This window comes from Delphinus delphis, chromosome 10, assembly GCF_949987515.2.
Source record: "Delphinus delphis chromosome 10, mDelDel1.2, whole genome shotgun sequence".
In the NCBI taxonomy this organism is placed as follows: domain Eukaryota; kingdom Metazoa; phylum Chordata; class Mammalia; order Artiodactyla; family Delphinidae; genus Delphinus; species Delphinus delphis.
Window position 1 is genome coordinate 86,193,682 of NC_082692.2, and position 22,682 is coordinate 86,216,363.

Sequence of the window (22,682 nt, forward strand, 5' to 3'; positions counted from 1 at the left end):
ATCTACTGTGAAAGTTCTATACAAAGAAACGGAAATATTCCCATGTATTAGTCAATTTTAAGGGCATCGTATTTTTTAAATATTAGTTACACAGAGAAACAAAGTTTTACATAAATATGCAAATGTGACCATACCACACATATCAGACTTGTGGGAAGAGGAAGTTTCCTTTTCTCCTTTTGCTTGGCACCCTGTTTCCATCCTTAACAACTGCCTCCCCCATGTTAAAAATATCTAGTATATATCACTTCATATTTTTCTTTACAACCAGACACAAAAATGTGTATACAAGCGAGTTGATACTGTCCCCCCCACCCAGAGAATTAGATTTTTTTTTTTCCATCTAGCCTATCGCACTCAACAATACCTCTAGGAAATCCCCCCAAGCCACTTGGTACTTAGCTAATTTTGTAAAGGAGTAGAATACTCCATGGTGTAGCATGCTCTATCCAACCACTCCCCCTACTGATGGGCATTCACTCTGCTTCCAGCTTTATGTCACTGCTAATAATGCTGCAATAAATGTTATATCATATGTCACTGGATACTGGAGGCTTTAGATTTACTGGGTCAAAAAGTTTATCTGTTTTTAAGAGATACTTTATTTAAGGGCTACAACTCTCCTTTCTAATGGTCATGGATAGAAGTTCCCTTTCCTACACATATCTCTTGCCCACTCCCAGCAATAAATGCTTTTTTAAAAATCATTTCCAGGGGACTTCCCTGGTGGTCCGGTGGTTAAGAATCCGCCTTCCAATGCAGGGGACACGGGTTCGATCCCTGGTCGGGGAACTAAGATCCCACATGTCACGTGGCAACTAAGCTCGTGGGCCACAACTACTGAGCTCACGCGCCTCAACCAGAGAGCCTGCGTGCTGCAAACTACCGAGCCCATGTGCTCTGGAGCCCGCACGCCACAGCTAGAGAGAAGCCCATGTGCTGCAACGAAGAGACCACACACCGCAACAAAAGATCCCACATGCCTCAATGAAGATCCTGCATGTCGCAACTAAGACCTGACACAGCCAAATAAATAAAAATCAAAAGAAATTTTAAAAATCAAAATCATTTCCAGTTTAATGGATGCGAAGTGACTGTGGTAAGAAAAATTCTAAAATGACCCCCAATGAGTCACATCATTTGAGTGTGGGCAGGACCTGCAACTTGCTTCTATTTTAAAAAATATGCCAACGGTGTTATAATTATTATGATTATGTTCCATTATCAGCAGACTGGAGCCAGAGAGAGTAACAGCTAATCACATAGATGTGCTGAGTTCCTAGTTAAAGTAAAGAGTAAGACACAGCCTACTAGTTCCTTAGAACAATTTTTAAAGAAACTTAAGCACCTAGATATATTGCTACCTCTAAATCAGAGCGTTATCGATCTCTTCCCTTGCAAAGTAATCCTTAATTTTCCTTCCATGTCCTATCAGACAACCACTTTCAAATTCACTTTAAAAGCTGTCCAACCCAGTCAAGAGGGGCATTCAGCTTCTAGTGCCAGTGCCTATCAAAGTAATGCTAAAATAACTTTGAAGCCTTTTTCTCCAGGTTTTAGAACTGTCCATTATATGCAGGTCAGGACAGGCTAAACTGCTGTATCAGACAGACCCAAAATACGGTGGTTTCAGTAAGACAGAAGTTTTTCTCTCATGCTGCTAATCGGAGTGAACGATCCAGGATGGGTGGGCATCAGAGCCTCCACCATATGACTTCCATTTATGGTCCAAGATGCTGTTCCAGGTGCTAAAATTTTCCAACCAATGGGAAAGCAGAAGAGGAGGACAAACACCTCCTTTCTAAAGACTTGATCCAGAAAGTGCACACAGCACTGCCACTCACTTCCCATCATCAAAGACTTAGTCTCATGACCACACCCAGGGGCAAGGAAGGAAAGAAACTCGGTCGCTAGCCAAGTGGGCGTGAGCCCAGCTCTAACTCAAGAAGCCTCTTTTTAGAAGGGTTAATAAAAGACACGTGTCTCTGACACCTTCTCAGAGACCAAAAATTATTAAACTGCCTTTTTTAATATTCCCAGAGCACTCTCTTGATACCTAGTCAAGTCCCAGTCCCTTTCTGTCTCTGCTCAACAAAAGACTGCCCTTCTGTTCATCACAACTGGGCAAAAGCCAGAAGGAAAAGAATATGACTGATTACTCCCACATAATGGTCCCTTTTCACCTATCGTTTTCCAAACTCACTTCTGTACTCTCTTAGGAGCCTTAAGTTTAACATGGTTTCTTTTTGCTGTAAGGCTTCCTTCCAGCACTTTTTAGCAGCCTGTCCTCTGGGGGAAAAAAATCTTAAATACACTTACTTGATATTACGAGAAGCAATATTCCTTTACTCACTAAAATATATTTACTGCCAAAAAAACAACAACAACAACAAGGTTTTGACATAAAATATGTATTTTTTCCAACCATGTTAAAAACCCTATGATTAAAAAAAAGTTTTAAATGTATTTGTACAAGCATTGCTTACATAAACAACAAATAATATGCGAATGTATTTATTTAATTTGCTGGCCAGCAATATAAAGAAATGTGTATATTTTTAAACTTAATGCAGGCGAGTGTCAAATGAAGCATTCTTTAAAGACTGACATTCAAAAAAGAAATTCATGTGACAGATCAACTGGGTGTTGAGTGTTCCATTACAGGGCTCGTATGAAGATTTCTCAATTTAAAGAGAATCTCTCGGTTCACTTAAAGTGGTCTGATGTAAGGAACCTGTAAGGAGGAACATTTCTTCACTACATGAAGAATGTATTATCTCACGAAGTATTTGAAGACCCCTAGAAGGGCTGAGACAGTATTCCTTCCCTTAGGTACAGTTTTGGAGACGTTCATTAGTTTAGCTAATAGCAAAGTGCCAGGTGTCTGTGACCACAGTATCTGACTAGAGGGAAAGCCTTTAGATCCTAGTTGGTTAATAAAGACTTCTGCTTCCATGGAATTCTGAATGACAAGGTAAGCGTGCCCAGAACCGCTGAACGACACATCAACTCATCCACATGTTTACTCCTTACTCTTTGGTCATCACACCTGTATGTGCTCAGTGATCTGTAAAGGATGACCTGGGAACTGCGTGTTCTGATGTTACATGACCCACAAGTTAAGTGCTTCCACATATCACGGGTCACTTCCCACAACCGTACACACAAGGAAGGCCGACTTGAATGTACTCTTCTGAATTCCTGAATGCTGGGTGCCCCTAACTTTCCTTTAAAACACCACCACTGGGACTTCCCTGGTGATTCAGTGGTTAAGAATCCGCCTGCCAACGTAGGGGACATGGGTTCGATCCCTGGTCTGGGAAGGTCCCACATGCCACAGAGCAACTAAGCCCACACGCCTAGAGCCTGGGCTCCACAACAAGAGAAACCACCGCAATAAGAAGCCCGCGCACCACAACGAAGAGTAGCCCCAGCTCGCCGCAACTAGAGAAAGCCCGCATGCAGCAACGAAGACTCAACGCAGCCAAAAAAAATAAATAAAATTTAAAAATATATATATATAAATAAAATATTTAAATTTTTAAAAATGAAACACCACCACCTTTTTCTGAGTGGTTTTGAGTTCCATTTTGGCCTAAGTACTTCATTAATAATAGAAGTATTTAAATTCTGAAATTCAAAGAAACCAGAGATCATAAATAACAATAACAACAGCCTGGGAAATCACTAGAGAAACCAAAAGTCTGAGCTCCCCCAGGCCTTTTTTTTAGAGTTGTAAATAATATCACCCAAAGGGGATCTTGGGGAGGTTTGCACACAATCAGGTCTAACCAAGCAGCAACGCTAGAAATAAGTACAGACACGGTGCCAGCAATACCTGGATGATTTGCCACCACAAGCAACATTTGTCAAGCGTTCGTATGACTTAGCTACACGACAGAGCAACTTTGCTATATATTGACAGTTCACAACATTTCGGTCAATTATACTTCTACACATAATCTACAGTCAAACAAAAGCCAGCTTAAAGCTCAGTTCATTTGGAGAAGAAACTGGCGCCCTAACACTGAAGCAAAGGGCCCAGGACCAACTCCCAACGTGAAAAACCCCATCAAAACATTTGAGGACTACCCGGGGGCTCCCATCAAAGTGGAAAGTGACCTTGTCACTTCACTTCGAACATCACCTCGTTTTGTTACTTTTAAATCTTCTCTTCTGCCTAATTCCCCTCCCAAACATCCCTGTCTTCCATGGGTCAACAATTAAATCAACCATGATCTGGCTCCTCTCAGAGGAATGCAAATGCATCACATTGTCCACTTTCTGGAAACAGATCAAGGGAATCAGAAGAAAATGTGCTCATTCAAACCCGTGGCCCACATGGGCAGCTCCACAGTGCTGCAGCTTTCAGGGCTGATGCTGACAGCTCTGCAAACACTGGTGCCAAACAGGATGTCCCTGGTAGGAAGTTCATTGACTATAAATGTTATGTGGTGTCATAACAAGCAATCGTGTGCCAAGATTCCTGGGCTGAGATTAACCACTGAGAGACAACATGGGAAATGCGGGAAGTCCATCCTCGTGAAACCAGAGCTCAGTGCGAGTACAGCATTTAACACTTCCATTTACAAGCCTTTGGGGAGGAAGATCCGGATCATTACAAAACTGAAGATGGCAATGAAAGTCTCCGTGTTGTAACTCAGGGCGACGATGAAAATGACAAGGGTCATAACCTCGTCTTTGGCAAGGCAAAGGCGGGGGGCAAAGTTCACCACCTAAGGCTTACCTGCAAATCGAGACAATCCAGCTTAATAGTTTATGAGGAGGAATCAAAGGTGCACTCCTCACCTGCACCATTATATATGCCTGGCAACGTGCCACTGCAGGGACAGAGAGGAAGGCCTGGGAGGCAAAGAAGAAAAAAGAGGAAGAGGAGGCAGGGGAAAACTACAGCAGCATCACGCTGCTTGAGTGAGCTGAGAACTTTAAGGTTTATTTTTTGGTTTATTTCTTTTTTCTCCTATTTGAGCCTGGCTCGACACACTTCAATTCACGCCTCCAATTCTGGGTGTCTCAAATATTTGAACAAGAAAAAGAAACTGAAAGAGGAATCATGTTAAAGAAGTTCCCCTTAAAGCTGTGTAAATGTATAAAAATTATGATTTCAAAAGGAAGCCAGGTCATTCCTGGCTCTCCTGCCACTGATTTACTCTATGATGACAATTTCCAACACTTACAGTATGCTAAGGATTTTAAGTACATTGTCTAGTTCAATCCTCATGACAAGTCTATGAGGTAGGTACAGGATTTCCACAGCAACCCAGAGAAGTTGCAAAGTCACACAGCCAGCCTGTGGAGGAGCAAGGCATTAAACCCAGAAACCCACATTTACCTTCTATGCATAACCTGATACTTGGCACATTTACAAGAGGTACTTTCTGTACAACACAGAATTCAAGTTGTTCTACCTTTATCACATGCCCTTGCTGTTTTTAAAGGTGATTCTTAGAATGAACCACCGTAACAGCTAGCAGAATATGAGTGTGCCTGAAGCACCAGTCTGGATATATGCCACAGGTCAGATAAAGGGTCAGGAAGGCCAATGGTTAAAGGCACCGACTGGCTTAACCTTCTGTTAAAATTACACATAGAGAACTAACTCAAAGCACGGCTGACACAGAAAACAGGACCTAGAACAAGCTGCAACTGATCAAAGCAGAGCAAGTTAAAATTCAAATCAAAGGTAATGCCGTCTCTCGATTTTTAGGGCAACTAGCGCACCCTTGTGGACAGAAAACTTAACTACACAACCACCAATTCCTCCCCAGACCACTTCAGTAAAATACTGAACCCAAACTGGGGAAAATGATTCACTAGAGAGCACTGATGATTTAAGTTTGAGCAAACTTTCTGAGCAGATCCACATGGCATATACAGTTAACTATGTAAATTGTGTTAGCAATCTTGTACCTGAAAATTCGCCTACATGATATGGGAGGTCTCTGAAAGATTCTTAAACTCAGATCAAATATAAAACCAAGGATTTGTTGAAAACAATGTAAACAAGAGTCATTATTTATAAAAGAGTTTCCGTTGTGCAATATAGAGTCCATTCCAAAAAATTACAGTGGCAATTTTTCAACCTGGTAGAGATCACCTAAACTCTAATGAAACCTAACTACAAAAATATTCACTGCAATATTTATTTATTCTACAAATATTTATTGAGTACCTATTACATAACAGGTTCTTTCTAGGCTCTAGAAATAGAGCAAATAGCAGGATATTGCATTGCTATGCGGAGGATCAAAATATTGTGCTGCAACAGCTACTTCAGAATGAGTGGTCAAAAAGGACCATTGCAGAACCCTGTAAACAACCCGAATGCCCACCAGTGGTAAACAGACCACGTGGCCACTAATCATGAAACAAATATACAACAGAACACTAGGCAGGCATGAAAAGCCTCAGGTAGGACTGTAAGTGCTGAAGAAAGAGGTACAACATACACTGCAAACTGGAGTAAGCAGCGAGAAGAGAGTGTATATGAATCTATGTGTATACATTTCTTAAAGCAAATATTTAGATGTCAGGATATGCATTAAAAATACCCCAAATTGGGCTTCCCTGGTGGCGCAGTGGTTGAGCGTCCGCCTGCCGATGCAGCGGATATGGGTTCGTGACCCGGTCCGGGAGGATCCCACATGCCGCAGAGCGGCTGGGCCCGTGAGCCATGGCCGCTGAGCCTGCGCATCCGGAGCCTGTGCTCCGCGACGGGAGAGGCAACAACAGTGAGAGGCCCGCGTACCGCAAAAAAAAAAAAAAAACCCAAATTGTTTGTAGTGATTACTTTCAAGAAGAGGAATTTGGAGTGGGGAAATTCTATATTCCATTTAACGTATTTCCGTGTGTGTGTGTGTGTGTGTGTGTGTGTGTGTGTGTGTGTATTCCTTTCATTTAAACACTAAATTTTGTGGGGGGGTAGTAAAATTGTTCATTCTCAAATACTGCATAGAATAGACTTTTAAAATTTTAATACATATACTTTTTATTATATAATTTTTAAGTATACGGCGTTAAAATTCAGCATTTGTATATACTACCACAACCACACCACAAGTCTAGGTGTAGTATTTTTAATCAGTGTAACAGTGTAACTAAATCAGTGTAACAGAAAAACTGATCTACTAGAAACTGTTTTAATTCTAATTTACGGACTTAACACACCAACCTCCCACTCAGAGAAGGTGTTAATACAAGGCCCATCTAAGAAATGACTCTGTGCATAACATTTAGCTTAATATTAAATATGGCACAGCAGTCTCTCGTGGCTCATAAAACCCCCCAGCTCAGCCTTCGCTGGTAAAAACTGGCTCACCTGCTCTCTGTAAGGTACAGAAGGGAAGATAATTAGTTCTGCTTCCACATGAAACCACATGTGAAAAAACTAGGAAGAACTTAACAAATTCATTCAACAGACAAAGGGATTGAAAACTGGGTCTCTTCTCACCATTTCTAATACTCAAATGCCCTTGCCACAGAGGAATGGTCAGATCTCTCAAGCAGATTATTCAACAGCTACAAATATTCTGTTAGTGTCCCTAAATTTGATAAAAATATAAAAAATTTAAAAAAAATTTAAAAGACCCCAATGATTCAAAAGTAAAACATATTCCAAAAGAATTTTCCAAGACAAGTAAGTGTAATTATTGAGTGGCATTTCCCAGTATGGGATAAAGACTCATTTCCAAAATTAACAAATCAAAATAACATCTTCACTCTATGAAGCAATTATAATTGTGTGCTTAGGAAAGGCAGTAAACAAATGACCTAATTTTGAGTTTCTTACCTAACGCAGCAAGATCTTCTTGTTCCTGACTCTTTCCCAAAGAAGCCATCATTTTTGAATACAGATCAATCCACCACGGATTATATTCCAAAACCTGTTTAACTGCCTCATCTTCAAAAAAGTCAGCTCTGGGGAAAAAAAAAATATGAAAGGGCTTGTTACACAGAGTTAGGCTGTTTTTCACTTTTTAAAATTTTACCTTAACTCATCACATCTGCACTAGAAATACAGACTAAAAGTACATTTCAAGGAAAGACTGAGCACTGCTATTACTTTCGTTGTGGTTACTAATAGTCATAAATAAAAAGTAAGCACTGGACTAAAGGGATATTTGACATCTGTGATCTCTTTAGACAGAAAGTACAGAGAAGACCAGTCCCCTTCTGAAGTCCCATGCCCTGTACCACAGCCATGTGGGATGAAGTGAATCTGAACACACAATGGACTGAAGCCTAGGGCTTGTGCGAGGTTTGCAAATATCACAGATTTTTGTAAGGTTATATAGTTAAAGGAAAGCATCTTTTAACTCCACCAACAAAAAATAAATAAACACATGAGAAGATTTAGGATACTACATATCCACAGATGTCACACACACACACACACACACACACACACACACACACATACACACCCCTTATTTTTTAGCACGTGCACTCATGTTTCCTTCCATGATGCAATCTATTTTATTTAGCTATGCTAATCTTAATAGTTCCTTAATTTAAAACTATTGCAAAAGATAAAAGCAACCTTTGTAGAGAACAGAAAATTAATTTTCCCACACTTTACTTTCTCAGTTTTAACTAGGAAAATAACTGCTACATTCAAAATATACTCTTGGAGGTCACTTATTCAGAAACTATATGGTCTTGCACTCAAAGTTGGAAACTGATATTCTTGGGTAAAGAATGACAAAAAGTACATAACTCATGGTGGAAAATTCATTTATATTTCTGGTAATTAGAACCTCAAGACACTGGGTGTTTTGGTAAACTGGATTTCCTAGCTCACAGTTTTGTGACCTTAAATATTTTTTCTTTCAACTGAGATACTGAAAAATATTTTTCATTTATTTATTTTTGGCTGCGTTGGGTCTTCGTTGCTGCGCACAGGCTTTCTCTAGCTGTGGCGAGCATGGGCTACTCTGTTGCAGTGCGTGGGCTTCTCATTGCAGTGGTTTCTCTTGCTGTGGAGCACAGGCTTTAGGCACGCGGGCTTCACTAGTTGTGGCACACGGGCTCAGTAGTTGTGGCTCGTGAGCTCTAGAGCGCAGGCTCAGCAGTTGTGGCGCACAGGCTTAGCTGCTCCGCAGCATGTGGGATCTTCCCGGACCAGGGCTCGAACCCATGTCCCCTGCATTGGCAGGTGGATTCTTAACCACTGTGCCACCAGGGAAGTCCCTGAAATATTTTTAAAATTAAAAGGATCACAGATAACTCACTGAGTTCTTTGGATGTGCCAAGCACTGCACTAAGTACTCTTCATCAATTATTTCCTTGAATCCTCACACCACCCCCACAGGCAAGGGGTGCTATTAATACTCCCCTTTTACATGAGTAGAATCTGAGGGTTGGAAAAATTGTATATCATGGTTAAGGTCAAAGAACCAGTAAGAAGTGTGGCCACAATTTGGATCCACTGAAGTCTCAGTCTGAAACCCAAGCTATTAACCAATACAAACATTCCATTTTTATGACTGAGGACATAAGGCACATATTGGACAAAACTGAACAGCAATTATCTTGAAATAGTAATTCTCAATATCAATTCCTGTCAGGATCAGGCTGCTGCCCAGGACACTGGCCTTGACAATTCGGTGGACCGCAGTGCCCTCTGCTAACTTGGGATGTTAGCAGACACGACTGGAGAGGGAATGGCTTCTGCTTTGGGATGGGCTGCTTGAGGTGTCCTTGCAGGACATACAAGCAAAGACCTGTCCAACAGGCGGTCAGACATGCAAATCTGATGCTCAAGAGAGACACCTAGGAGTCCTGAGCATTCAGACAGTTACTGAGGCCAGAGAAGAGGACAGAATGCCCAGGGAGAAAGAAGTGGCACAGTGTGAGGAAAGGGTGTCGAAAGCTGGGATACCAAGGACATTTAAGTCAAGGGTAGAAGAAGAGCCCATCTGAAAAGACGCTGTTTTCTCCCCAGGAGAAAAATACTGGGGAAAATTGCTTCTGTAGAACAGTATCTCTGCCACCTTCATGCCCTGCCCCCCAAAAACTTTCAAAGTGTTTTGAGTGAAATCTCACTAATACAGTCCCTTATCTAAATTGGGATGGTTTATTCTTTATGATGCCCAAGATCTGAGGTCAACTGATGTTCTACTTTCCCGAATAAATTATTTTCAACTTTTTAAATGCCATTAATTCAACGAGCATTCACTGAGGGCCCTCTATATGCGGGGTTGGGCAGATGAAGATCAGTAAGACTCAGTCCCTGCCCTTCAGGGCACCACAGTTTAACGGGAACCACAGACACAAACCCAGAATGTTACAAAACCATGCAGTAAAAACAAGATGAGCTATAACACACGAGCAGCTCCTATGCCAACTTGGAAGGGAGGGTGCCAGGGGGTGACAACTGAGCCCAGCCTTAAAGGGTAAGTCAAAGTTTTTCAGGGAAAGCGGGATGGGGTGGGGAAATAGTCAGCAAAGGGAAACCAGGAGTAAAAAGTGTGTGAGAAGCGGTGTAGTACAGGCGGGGAGATGCCAACATTCGTCACTGCCATACTATGAAATGTGGGCAGGGGGTGGCAAAAGAGATGCTACAGAGGCAGGTGGCGTCCAGATCACAGAGAACTTTCTATACATGCTAACGAGTTAGGAGCTTATGCTGTAGGCAAAGGAGAACCCAGTAAGGGTTTAAGCAGATTTTCACTCTCAGTACCTAAGACATCTTGCTGGTAGTCTTATGGTTGATGGATCTGCAGAAGTGCAGGCTGGAATGAGAGATGCCAACTGGGTGTTAGGGGACAGCTGCAACAAGCCAGACACAGACCACAGACGAGGGCCAGGAAGAGACGGAGTGAAGGACAGAGCAAGGAGATAAACGGTACAATTTCAGGATTGATTGAAAGGGTGGGATAAGAATGAAGTCAAAGATGAACCCCAGGTATCTAACCTGGGTGACTGAGATGAAAAAAAGGGCATTCCACCAAGCAGAAAATTCAGGAAGACTTTACAGGTAACATGATGAGTTCGATTTTGAATATGTTGAAACAAAGGAGTCAGTGAGATGCCCAGTGGCTCTATAAACCCTTAACCTGGCTTTTCTTCATAGCACTTATCACAGTCCAAATACTATCCACTTCCCCACTAGAGTGTAAGCCGCATGAGGGCAGCTACCTCGTATTCACCACACTCTCCCTGCTGTCTACAACACTGCCTGGCACGGAAGTCATTCAAACAAATATTTGTTGAACAAATAAGTGCGTACGTGAAAGGATGAATAAGTGACATGTTTATCCCAGTGCTTTTTCCTAAGGCTGCTGTTTTGAATAAAGAGCCACCTTGGAAGCAGATGATCCTCTTCTCAGCCTTCTAATTACTACTTGTCATTTGAGATTTCCTCAGTAAATCCAGAACCCTGATCAGTCTGTCATCTTCTTTAACACATGTGTAGCACTGTACATTACAATTTTACTTAACACCCCGGATTAGGAGGTACAAACTACTATGTATAAAATAAACAGGCTACAAAGATGTACTGTACAGCACAGGGAATATAACCAATATTTTTTAATAACTTTAAATGGAGTATAATCTATAACAATTTTGAATCACTATGTTGTACACCTGAAACAAATATAATCTTGTAAATCAAATATATCTCAATAAAAAATAAACAAACAATAAAGAGGGCCTTCTCTTGTTCCAAAAAAAAGGCACCCCAAATGCTATACGATCATTTTTGTCCCTTTTCTTATCTCATAGATATTTTGAATGTTGACTAAATTCTTTTACTTTCTCCCAAAGAAGGAAATAAATGAGATTTTATGAACTGGTTGAAGTAAAAAATATGCCAACAATTAAAAAACACTTTGCCTGGGAAGGAAAAGAAAACACCACTCTCAGCAAGAGAAATATGAAAACTTAGCTATAATAAGCAAAAGGGAAAGGACTATGAAGGAATGTTTCAAGATGCCTTCAACATATTTTACTGTAAAAATACTACTCAAAAGGCAAGAAATGGATAGTAAAAAAAAAATAATTGTTTATGGATCATCTATATGCCCAGCATTCTGCTGGGCTGCAAAACATAGGGGGCAAAAAAAAAATCACACACTGGTACCCATACTTTACAAGAGAGGATTTTAAAAACAATAATAATCTGAAGTCATTTATATGTGCCTTTGAAACGTGTACATTTTTGTATATAGTCAATTTACCTTTCCGCTTTAGGATGAAATTAAAATTAGTTTTCCTTAAGCTCCTAAAAACTCCGACAACATGAAGAGACATCATGACTTGTGAGGACAAGTCAAACAACTTGAAAATGTCATATATTATGCTAACGTAATAGATTTTATATTATGTATTACACTGGCATATATACGTATTACGTATTACCCATTTACGTATATTGATATAAATGTCTAATACAATGCATGCAATGTACTGTCTGCATGGTAGATAAGAATTTACAATAAACTTTTTCTTCCACTGTACTAACCATTAAGAACAACAAAAAAAGCACTGAGCTAAAAAAATTTAACTGAAAATTTAAAAGAATTTTGCTTGCACTTCATTTAATATAATACATTTGGGTGAGTCAGTCAGCTAATATAGGATGTCCAAGAGTTCCCCCATTCATCACTACACATCACTCAGCCCATTTGCACATCACAGGATATATTTCTGCCATTCCAATTAGTCTCCCACTGTGTCACAGGAGATAGAATGTTAATCACAAGAGCAACAGCAGTTAAACTGAGAGTGTACATGAAAAGGAAACATAAAATGACAAATGGAAAGACTCTTTTCAAGTCCTGGCCGAGCCACTTAGTAGTGGTGTGACCTTGGATGAGTCCCTTAACCTCCTTTCCTCAGCTGTTGTGAAAACTGAATTAAATAACCACATGAGAGCACTTGACAAGCTGAGAGCACTATACAAGTATAAGGGAATATGATGATGACAGCTGCATATATAACAGTTTAAAAATCGTGGGCCCGGAACTTGGGAAGAATAGTAATTGAGGTCTACATCAAAACACGACTCACATCCTAGGAAAGCCACCGAGTACCCACAGAGGCCCGGGGACAACCACTTCCTTGAAAGAAGTGCTGCTATCGAGGCCAATGAGAAACATCACAATCTTTCCGAGGCAAGTGATTATTTACCTACCCGTTAATTAGATCTGTTCCTTAGACAAATATAAGCCTGATAGAGACACACGATGGCTCAAGACACAATTAATGCAGGTGGGAAATACAGCAAAACTTAAAAGTAGATTTTGTTTAGACCCTACCCCAATGAACAGTTATTTGTTCATTTGAAACAGATCCTCGATTACAGGTGCCAGTGGATGAAAGTGTTGGGAAAACCCTGGATCAGCCAAGAAACGTGGGACATGTAGATTCAAATTCTTAAAAGAAATTGAAACATGTTTTCAATTATACATACCATTAATCACAACAAAGAGTCTCCTGAAAAGAATGGTACCTACTATTCTCATGAATGCGATGTTCTATTTTTAAGTTTGGCGAGGAAAAAACTCAAAGTACACTAAAAGACTTCTCTGGTGCTGCAATGAGGTAACGAAAAACAGTATCTTACAAAGATCACAGAGGTATAACAGTTGTAGGCTAATTCAAATGTCAACTAAGGTTGTGAGCCATCACTAAATTCTAGAGTCCAAAAAAGCACATACCTAACAGTTAAAAAGATACTCAAAAAATTTTTAAATACTCAATGTCAAGTAAATTATTCAATTCTCAAAAAAACCAAAAAGCAAAACAAAAAAAAATCCCTCAATACTCACAGGTAATGATCAGGATCAAACTTCGCCAGCTCAGCAGCCAGGCGTCTCTGCCTTCGTTCAGCTGCAGGGGTGGAATCTGGATCCTTAAGATCGATAACATCACTCAATTCATCCTAAGAACACCCAGGAAAGAAAGAATAATTGCTATCTCCTATTTCAGCGATGAAAAATCTCATTTTGTACAAAATGCCCAAACACAGGAAGAATCTAATTGATCGGTAAGCCGTGATACCACGTGTGACATTTAGATTCAAATCCAGCAAATGTTTGTTAGACACCTACTACCTGCCAGGCCCTGTTAGAAGCTTTCACATCAATTATGTCATCTAATCCTTAAAACAAACAAACTGATTAACATAGATTAAGGCTATAAAAGTTTAACATGAAAAACAAAGTAATCCTCTGCAAGCAAACAGGAACATTTAATTCTGCACTCATTCCCCCATTTACTCCCAGAGATTTGAAAGTTAGGAAAGGCAAGTTGAAATGAATTTCTAGACCCAAGACAGAGCTGCTGCTGCCAGGGGTGCCACGTCAGCAAACCAAACCTTGGTAACTTCCGTGTCCCTGTAAATACTCGCCTTGAACAGAAATGCAGGCTATCCAGTCGACCCCCACCCCGCAAGGCCAAGCCAACTCTGGGCTCTGTCCTTATTTCCTTGTCCCTTCTCACCCCTAACGAGAATTGTTAAGGGCAATTTTGATAGATATGACTTTCCACTTGAAAATTTACAAATCCAATCCCAAGTAATATTCAACCTTACTGTAATCACCTTCACCTGGATGAGTACATACTGCTGTATGGCTTGTTTCCTAAGCCCAACCCTACAGAAAACAGGTGTATTACTAAAACCACCTACAATGCCACATGGTCTTCTTTCTTTTGATCAGAATTATGAAGGAAAGAAACTTTGTACAATGCAAAATACCCCTAAAGCTCTTTTTTTTTTCTTTCTTCAGTCTGCCCTTTCCTACTACCAACCGCAAGGGATAGTAGGCAAACCGGAAGCAGCTTGAACACTATTAGCTGAAAAGAAGTCAAGGGAAATAAGTTGGTAGACAGTCGTGGACGCAAACCATTAGAACAGACTTGTAAATTGAGTGGTACGTTAGTGCCTAATACCCAAGCTTAAAGTCGACAGCTGTAGCACAGCAAAATCACTACAATGAAACCAGCTACACAGAATCGGCCAGGGAAAGACTAGGATACAGAACTCCCCACACAATCATAATTTCTGCACTTAAAAAAAAAATCTCTCTTCCCTATCACAATCCACTGAGCTCAAGTAACATCAACAACATTTAATATAAGCACATTCTAGTACAATGAAGGGGTCCGGGGAACTTTCTGGAAGTCACATCCAGAACATCTTAATACTTTTAAGTACAAACATTCTGGGCAAAAATCAGATCACTGGCTGTCCCCAAGCTTAGGAAAATTTGCATTCCAAAAGTTCTTTTACAATTTACTTTTGGAAGACTCAGAATGTATTTTCCTATAGACATACTATGATAAATAACAGAGAATCTCGGGGCAGCCCGCAAGTTTATTCAAGTCAAAATAAACTGTAAATAGAGCACTCACAATACAAAGTTCCCAAGTGTGCAGCAATGCTTCCATGGGAAAACGCTTTCAGAGCTCTAGTTTCACCCATCAGAAGCACCTCTCCCCTGAGCAGGACAGCCTGGACTCTTCCTCGCTTCTCTGCCTCCTTACCTGCCTGGCATCAGCTCCTCAGCCACAGAGCCAGGAGGGGCGGTGAAGCGGGCCCTGCGGGAGACAAGGACGGTGCTGTGTCCGCAGGACTCCCCTCCGCCGGATGAGTACTCAGAGCCGCTTCCTGCCCGGGGACCCCAAGTCCCTCTCCCCAGCAGCCTCCAGTCCCCGGATTTGTTTCCTCCTTCGAGCCCCAAGGAGTTCCCTGCCTCCTGCCCACCACGACACACACACATTTCTGAAAACAGCCTGTTGAGGTAGAAGAACCGTGACTCTGGAGTTAGACAAACTCTGAATTTAGAAGCCAGGTCCAGTCTAACCGTGCAACCTCTCAGCCTCAGCACGCTCACTGTGAACAAACTAGACACGCCTCCGTCACAAGGCTGGGACTACTTTCCTCTTGCTGCTGTAACGAAATGCCACAAATGTGGCTTAACACAACACAAACGTAGAGGTCTAGAGGTCACAAGTCCAAGGTCAGTCTCACTGGGCTAAAACGAAGGCGAAGGCAGGGTTGGTTCCCTTTCGGACGTTCCGCGGGACCGTGTGCTTTTCTGCCCTTTCCAGCTTAGAGGCTGGCTGTCCTCACTCCTGGCCTAGGAGCCCCTCACCACAAGGCTCCTTCTCCCTCGGCTTCCGTCATCATGCGCTTGCTTCTCTGTTTTCACTTTGACTCTTGCTTCTCTGTTTTCACTTTGACTCTCTGACCTCCCTCTCGTAAAGACCCTGTGCTTAGACAGGGCCCACCTGGATAATCCAGGATAATCGTCCCATCGCAAGATCCTCTGCCTCTTCACATGTGCGCGGTCCCTTTCGCCATGTACTTAGTACGTGGGGTCAGTACGGGGACATCAGGGGCAGGGGTGAGGGACAGCATTCTGTCTCCCATAGGCTGTAAGAAGGGTTAAATGAACTAATATGAGCAAGGCCTAAGTACAGGGTGTGATCATTCAAGAACGTCAGTTTCTTTCTCTCTGACTCCCGGCTCCACTGCTGTTCCCTGTGGCTCAGGCGCTGACTTCCTATTGAGAGCACATACCCTCCCTCCTCTTCAGCTGCCTCACTTGCAAGTTGTAAGAAAAAAAAAAAAATTGGGGAGCCAGGGAGGATTATAATGTCCTGCTTCATTATTTCATCTGGACCAGATACAAGGTCAACAACGGGGTATAATCTTTCAGACTCACATTTCAGAGGATAACTGGACCGAAGTAACCCCAGGCATTTCAAAACCTTAACTGCACCAAGAATAAACCCAGACTCTTACCATGGCTCAAAGCGCTGCAGAATCTAGCTGCGTCTTGTACTTCAACCTCATCTCCTACCTTCCCCTTCTGGCTCAAATACACAGGAGCCACACACCAGACTTCTTGCCATCTCTGGAACACTGAGTCTCTGCGCTTACAGCACCCTTCTCGTCATTCAGGACTCAGCAAATGTCACCTCCTCCAAGAGGCCTTCTCGGGGCCTCCTGGCCAAAACAGCACCACCCCGCCCCGGCTCTCACATCACCCCCTTCTCCTTCACTTGTATCTGAAATTATCTTGTTGATTTGCCCTTTAGACGATTACTATCTGCCTCTCCACTAGAATCTTCCATGAGGGCAGAGATCTGGTCTGTCTTCTTGCTTACTGTACCCTCAGCACCCTGCCTGGTGTTCACTTTCAAATTGCTCATTCAGCAAACAGCGTGTGAGGGTCTGCTCTGGGCTAGACGCTGCTCTGGGCGCTGGAGACCTGGAAATAAACATACAGACAAGGCCCCTGCTCCCGTGGGAGTGAGAATTCAACAGCCAGAAGAGAATTCTCCCCCTCCTCCCCCAGCCTCCGGACTCAGGGCGTCCACACAGCTGCGCAGCTCGTGTCCCGCAGAACGTGAACGTCCACAGCAGTGCAAGCCCCGCCCAGGCCTGTCCTTCGCACGATCATCCGCAGCGGCCCTGTGCCCACTGGACCCTCAAGAGAAACTGGAACTAAAAAGTGAAGTTAGCTTGGGGTAGTGAAATCAGTCTAAGGTATCTGTCAACCAAAGGGAAGGAAGAAAAGAGGATGAGAAAAGACACACTACAGCAGAGTGAAAATGATTCTCTTTCTGTTTTGAAAGCATTGCTAAGGTCACTGCTAGGAGAGCTATTTAAAGACCAGAGACTCTAGGATTGTTGCTGCTGGCAGCCAGTGTCACCAGGAGCCTGCTGTGAAGCCCTGACTTGGAGCAGCCAGAGCAGCTTTCCAAAGGCGCCCTGTGGCTGGCAGCAACTTCAGAAAGGAGACAGAGAGAGAGAGAGAGAGAGACAGAGAGAGAGAGAGAGAGAGAGAGAGGGAGGGAGAGAGAGAGGGAGCGCACGCACGCGCACGTGTCTGTACGGGGAGGGGGGTGACAGAGATTTTGTTTCAGCACACATATTTTTGTTTCCATCTCAGTATCAGCATAAAATACCAATGCTCACAAGCCAACCCTGTGTAAATGGCTGGTGGGAAAAAAAGTATGAAGGACTATACCCTCTCCCCCAATAAAGGGTTAAATTATTCAATTCAGAGAAGATACCCGGGTATTGGAATTACGGAGGATGTTTTACTTTCTTTGTTATACTGTACTTTCATAATGAATACATATCACTTTTATCATCAGAGAAAAATGAAGCTATATTTCATTTAAAGGGGTGATGGTGGAAAGAGACTAAAAATACTAGTAAAGTATGAGTAGTCAGCAAAACTCTATGGATATTTTCTCATCCAAAGGCAGCACCAGAGAAACTATAAACTTGGGAGAAAACATTTTCTCACTAGTTGAGAAAACTGTGGTTTCTTAAACACATCATTTTAAAATAGACGTTCTCAAAGCTCTTATTTATGCAATAGTGGTCTCAGTTTCCTCTAGCTGGTTTACTAGCAGAGAAAGGTCTTGGGTGGGGGAATAAACTAGGAGTTTGGGATTAACATATATACACTACTATATATAATAGATAACCTACAAGGGCCTACTGTATAGCACAGGGAACTATACTCAATATTTTGTAATAACCTATAAGGGAAAAGAATCTGAAAAAGAATATATATATATATTTTTTTTTCCTCTCTCTCTCATTCCTTTATAGCTTTAGACGGGTAATCCCCAAATAGACTAATAATACTCTCAGCCAAACAATTAAGATCCATTTGCTGTAGTTTCTGCTGTAGAAAAAACTGACTCTACTCTTACTACCTCAGAGATGACCTGGGAGTGTGATTAGGGAGAGAGAATACAGAGAAACGATAACTCAGCAGAAAAACATAAGGTTCTGAACGAAGTATCTCATCAGCAATAGTTGCTCTTAAGTAACTCCCAATTTTGTTCCCTTTAAGGAGTCTTGAGAGCATTTTATATTTCTCAAGGGCAGAGGTCTTTCTAGCATCCTATTCTTTTTGTCAAAGAGTTTTCACAATGTAGCATCTCCTTAAATTTTCCAAATGGCCTTATAAAGTAGGTGAGCAAATTTATCCCTATTTTACAAAGAGCAGATAAAACTTATGTGGTCAAATAACTGGCCTGCATCCGAAATCTAAACAGAGGTACAAGTGGGACTAAAACATAGGTCCTTTAACTTTCCTTAGCAGACTCAAATATGTCTTACTATAATAAACCACATGCTAAGCAGGTTTAACATCCTCTACCCAGACAGGGATGAAGTTAAAATAAAAAACTGTTCGCCACCATTTCTTTCATTTAAAAAAATTAAGACCCCATTATGTTGTTTTCTGTAGTACAAATAGAAAATAATCCAGAATCTCCACTTCATTCATGAAGTAGAATTTACTAGAATGTTTGAGGAACAGAAAGACTAATGTCATTCCTTTTTAGCCTAACTGACAAACGATCAGATTTTAACAAGAGATTACATTCAACCCCCATCAAGAGTAAATAAACAAAAGTGCCTACTTGTATATCAAGAACTAAACAATTTCACAAAAGCCACAAACCCATTCTCACCAGGAATATTCTGTCTCATTTACATATAAAACAGAAGAGACATCAAGCCACAAGTATACGATTTTCATTTTTTAGAGGTATAAAACATAAAGCTTTTCAGGAAGTATGATGAGAGAGGGGTTCTGTTCTGTATTTTGGAAACTTCATGTCCACAATAGCAAATGAAGTGGAAAAAAAAGGAGACCAGGGCACCTTCCATGTGTAAGCGCAGTGAGACTGGGCAGCACAGCCAGTGCAACGGAAGGGAGTGAACGTCCGAGTAACGACTATGTACAAGGAGCTGTGGTTTGTGCTCTAAATACGTCACCTCCTACAATCTTCATAAAAAACCTCCAGGTATAAGCAGAACTGAAATTAAAATACGCAAATAGTAAAACCCTTGGTATATACCAAAGTCTTTTAGAAAGACATACCTGTAACCGCTGAAACACTCCTGAGCGTAAGTTTCCAAACCCATAGCGGCACTCCAGATTCAAAGTACTTTCTGGTACCTCTTCATAGGGGGACTGTTCAATTTCCCAATCAAACTCTTCATCGTCATCTTCTACTCCTTCCTCAGAAACCTCAGAAGCACCTAAATGTGCGAAATACTAATTTGTTAAAGCATTGGATTTCCTAGGTACAACCTGGGGAAGAAAAAGTATCGGAAAAAAATGCCTGCCCATGTGCCCCAAAAGACATGTATAAGGATATGCATAGACCCGCTATTCTTTTTCTTTCTTTAATTGAAATACAGTTAATGTACCATACTAGGTTCATTACAGGTGTACTACATAATGATTTGACATTGGCAAACATTATGAAATGATCACCATCTGTCTCCTTACAAAGTTATTACACTACTATTGACCATATTCCTTACACTGTACATTACATCACTGTGGCTTGCTTATTATGTCACTGGCGGTTTGTACGTCTTAATCCCCTTTACCTATTTCACCCACCCCTAGTCTCACTAATCTTATTAGCGAAAAAAAAAAAAAATAGAGCCAACCCAAAGTTCCATCAGTAGCAGGATGCATAAATAATAAATGCAATGAAAGCAAAACATATCTCAGCTATATGTGGATAAATCTCACAAAAATGTTACGTGAAAGAAGCCAGATAGCAAACAACGCCTGTTGTATGAATTATATATACAATTCAAAACCAGGCTACACTGAGGGTAGTGGTTACCTTGGAGAGTAAGGAGGGTGAAATAACCAGGGTAGGATTCCAGGATGTGGGAAACGTTCCATTTCTTGACCTAGGCAGCGTCCACTTTATATTTACTACACTGAATCGTAACCTTCTGATTTTAGCTCAAGAGGCCAATATTTCGCCAAACACAGAGATGCTATTTCAATTCGTCCCAAAACATGACTGACCTACAGGTTCAACAGAGTTGTTTCTGTCTTTAACTTATGTGTCAGCAAATGAACTATTTTCACATGGTGTCACATGACTTCCTTATCTTGTCACCTGAAGTATTTTCTCCAATTTCCTATTTGCTATATCCCTTTTCCCCTAGAAACACACAGCATTCCAAATATTCGTTTACCTGTATTTCCTCCCAAAGGCAATAAACATACCTATTTCTTCCACAAGTGGTTTTGCAGTCCTGGATTTTCTTGGTGCCAGTAGAGCAGTTAACATGTTCAGCCCTTCAAAATGCTGGCCAGGAGTTTCTTTGGGCAATCGAATGGTAAAAATTCCTTAAAGATAAATTTGTTTTATGCTTAGCTAGATTTAAAAATTCGAAGACTTCACAAATACAGTTAAGAAACAGGTATCTTGGTAAACTATAATTCTATTACATAGAGCTCCAAAATTACACCCTTATTATATAGTTAGTGAAAAAGGCTCAAACAAGACTTTTCAGAACTACTGTTTCAGCTGTCACCTCTATGAGAAATTAATCTGTTAAAGCCACAGAATGCTTAAATCCTACCCAATATCACCTTCACCTATTTATATTATTAAAGGTTCAAGTCAAAAATGCAATGGCCTGAGAAGGCAATAGCTTAGGGTTACCCGTAGCTACTCATAAGATTTATTTCTGGACTGGGGGGCGGGAAATCAGGATATTTAATCCAATGAAGAAGAGCAGCAGTTTCAAATACACATGAAATCTTAAATAAGGCAATGACGGCTTGATAAAGTTCTTGATATCTCAAGAAATATATCCCTAAAGTCTGTCTAACGCAGACCCAGATTCCATCTGTGTACTCCTTTTCTTTCCTTGACTGGGTTTATCAGCTTCATCTAGGCTTGCCTATGAATGGATTACATTATTCACTACTCTTACATTTTAAAACAGTTTACCTCTTTCAGTGCACTTAACCCATATTCTAATGTATCAGCTACAACTAAACCCAAATATTTCCACATATACAACCTTCTTAAACCCCCATGTACTTTCAAGATTTAATAACTTTACTCCTGTATGCAACTTACTGCAATTAAAAGCAGATTTACTACCTAGAAAGGCAGTTTCATTATACTTTATTACCACATTAGTTATATTGTGCTATGGGTTAGAACTTTGTCATTTAACTCTTTCATCCCATCTTTCCTCCCTTACCCTAGTTCACTGAGGTCAATAAATAGTCACTGAATAAATCACACAACAGTACACAAGTTTATTCTTACTCCAGATCCAGTGACAAAGGAAAATCCAGTGGTTTCTACAGAAGGAAAATAAATGGTTTCAAGACGAGTTGAAATGAAGGGCTTATCAATTAGGAGTAGAAAATTCAATCAGCCTTTAAATGCCCCCTATGGACAGTTTCTCTCTCACCTACATGTAATTAAATTTTAAGACTGAAAATTGCACAAGAAAAAAGAATATATATACAAATACATATATATATATAAACATGAATATATATATATATATACTGAATCACTTTGCTGTACACCTGAAACTAACACAATATTATAAATCAATTATACTTCAATTACAAAATAAAATTTTAAAAAGAAAACTGTAATTTTTTAATTAATAAATTAAAAAAATTTTTAAAAAGAAAAAGAAACATTCGACTCACAACTTACAAAAATCATCCACATCTTTTCTAACCAGTCACCTCCAACAATCTAACTTACTAAATGGAGGGAGAAGTAGGAAATAAAACTTCTAGACAGCAAAGCCAGAGTATATGACTAATTGAACTTTACTTTAAAGAATATTGTGAAGTACTTTAAAGCACTGAGGAAATGTAATT

The 22,682-nt window shown here is 40.8% G+C and overlaps 1 protein-coding gene across 1 annotated transcript in view; it reads right to left on the reverse strand.

The window, feature by feature from the left end:
• Positions 1 to 22,682, reverse strand: part of SHQ1 (SHQ1, H/ACA ribonucleoprotein assembly factor) — an 86,600-nt gene that overhangs the window by 58,596 nt on the left and 5,322 nt on the right. The window contains 4 exon segments of the mRNA XM_060022915.1: positions 7,811 to 7,938; positions 13,797 to 13,909; positions 19,890 to 20,050; positions 21,048 to 21,170. Of these exon segments, the coding sequence (XP_059878898.1) occupies positions 7,811 to 7,938; positions 13,797 to 13,909; positions 19,890 to 20,050; positions 21,048 to 21,170 (525 nt within the window).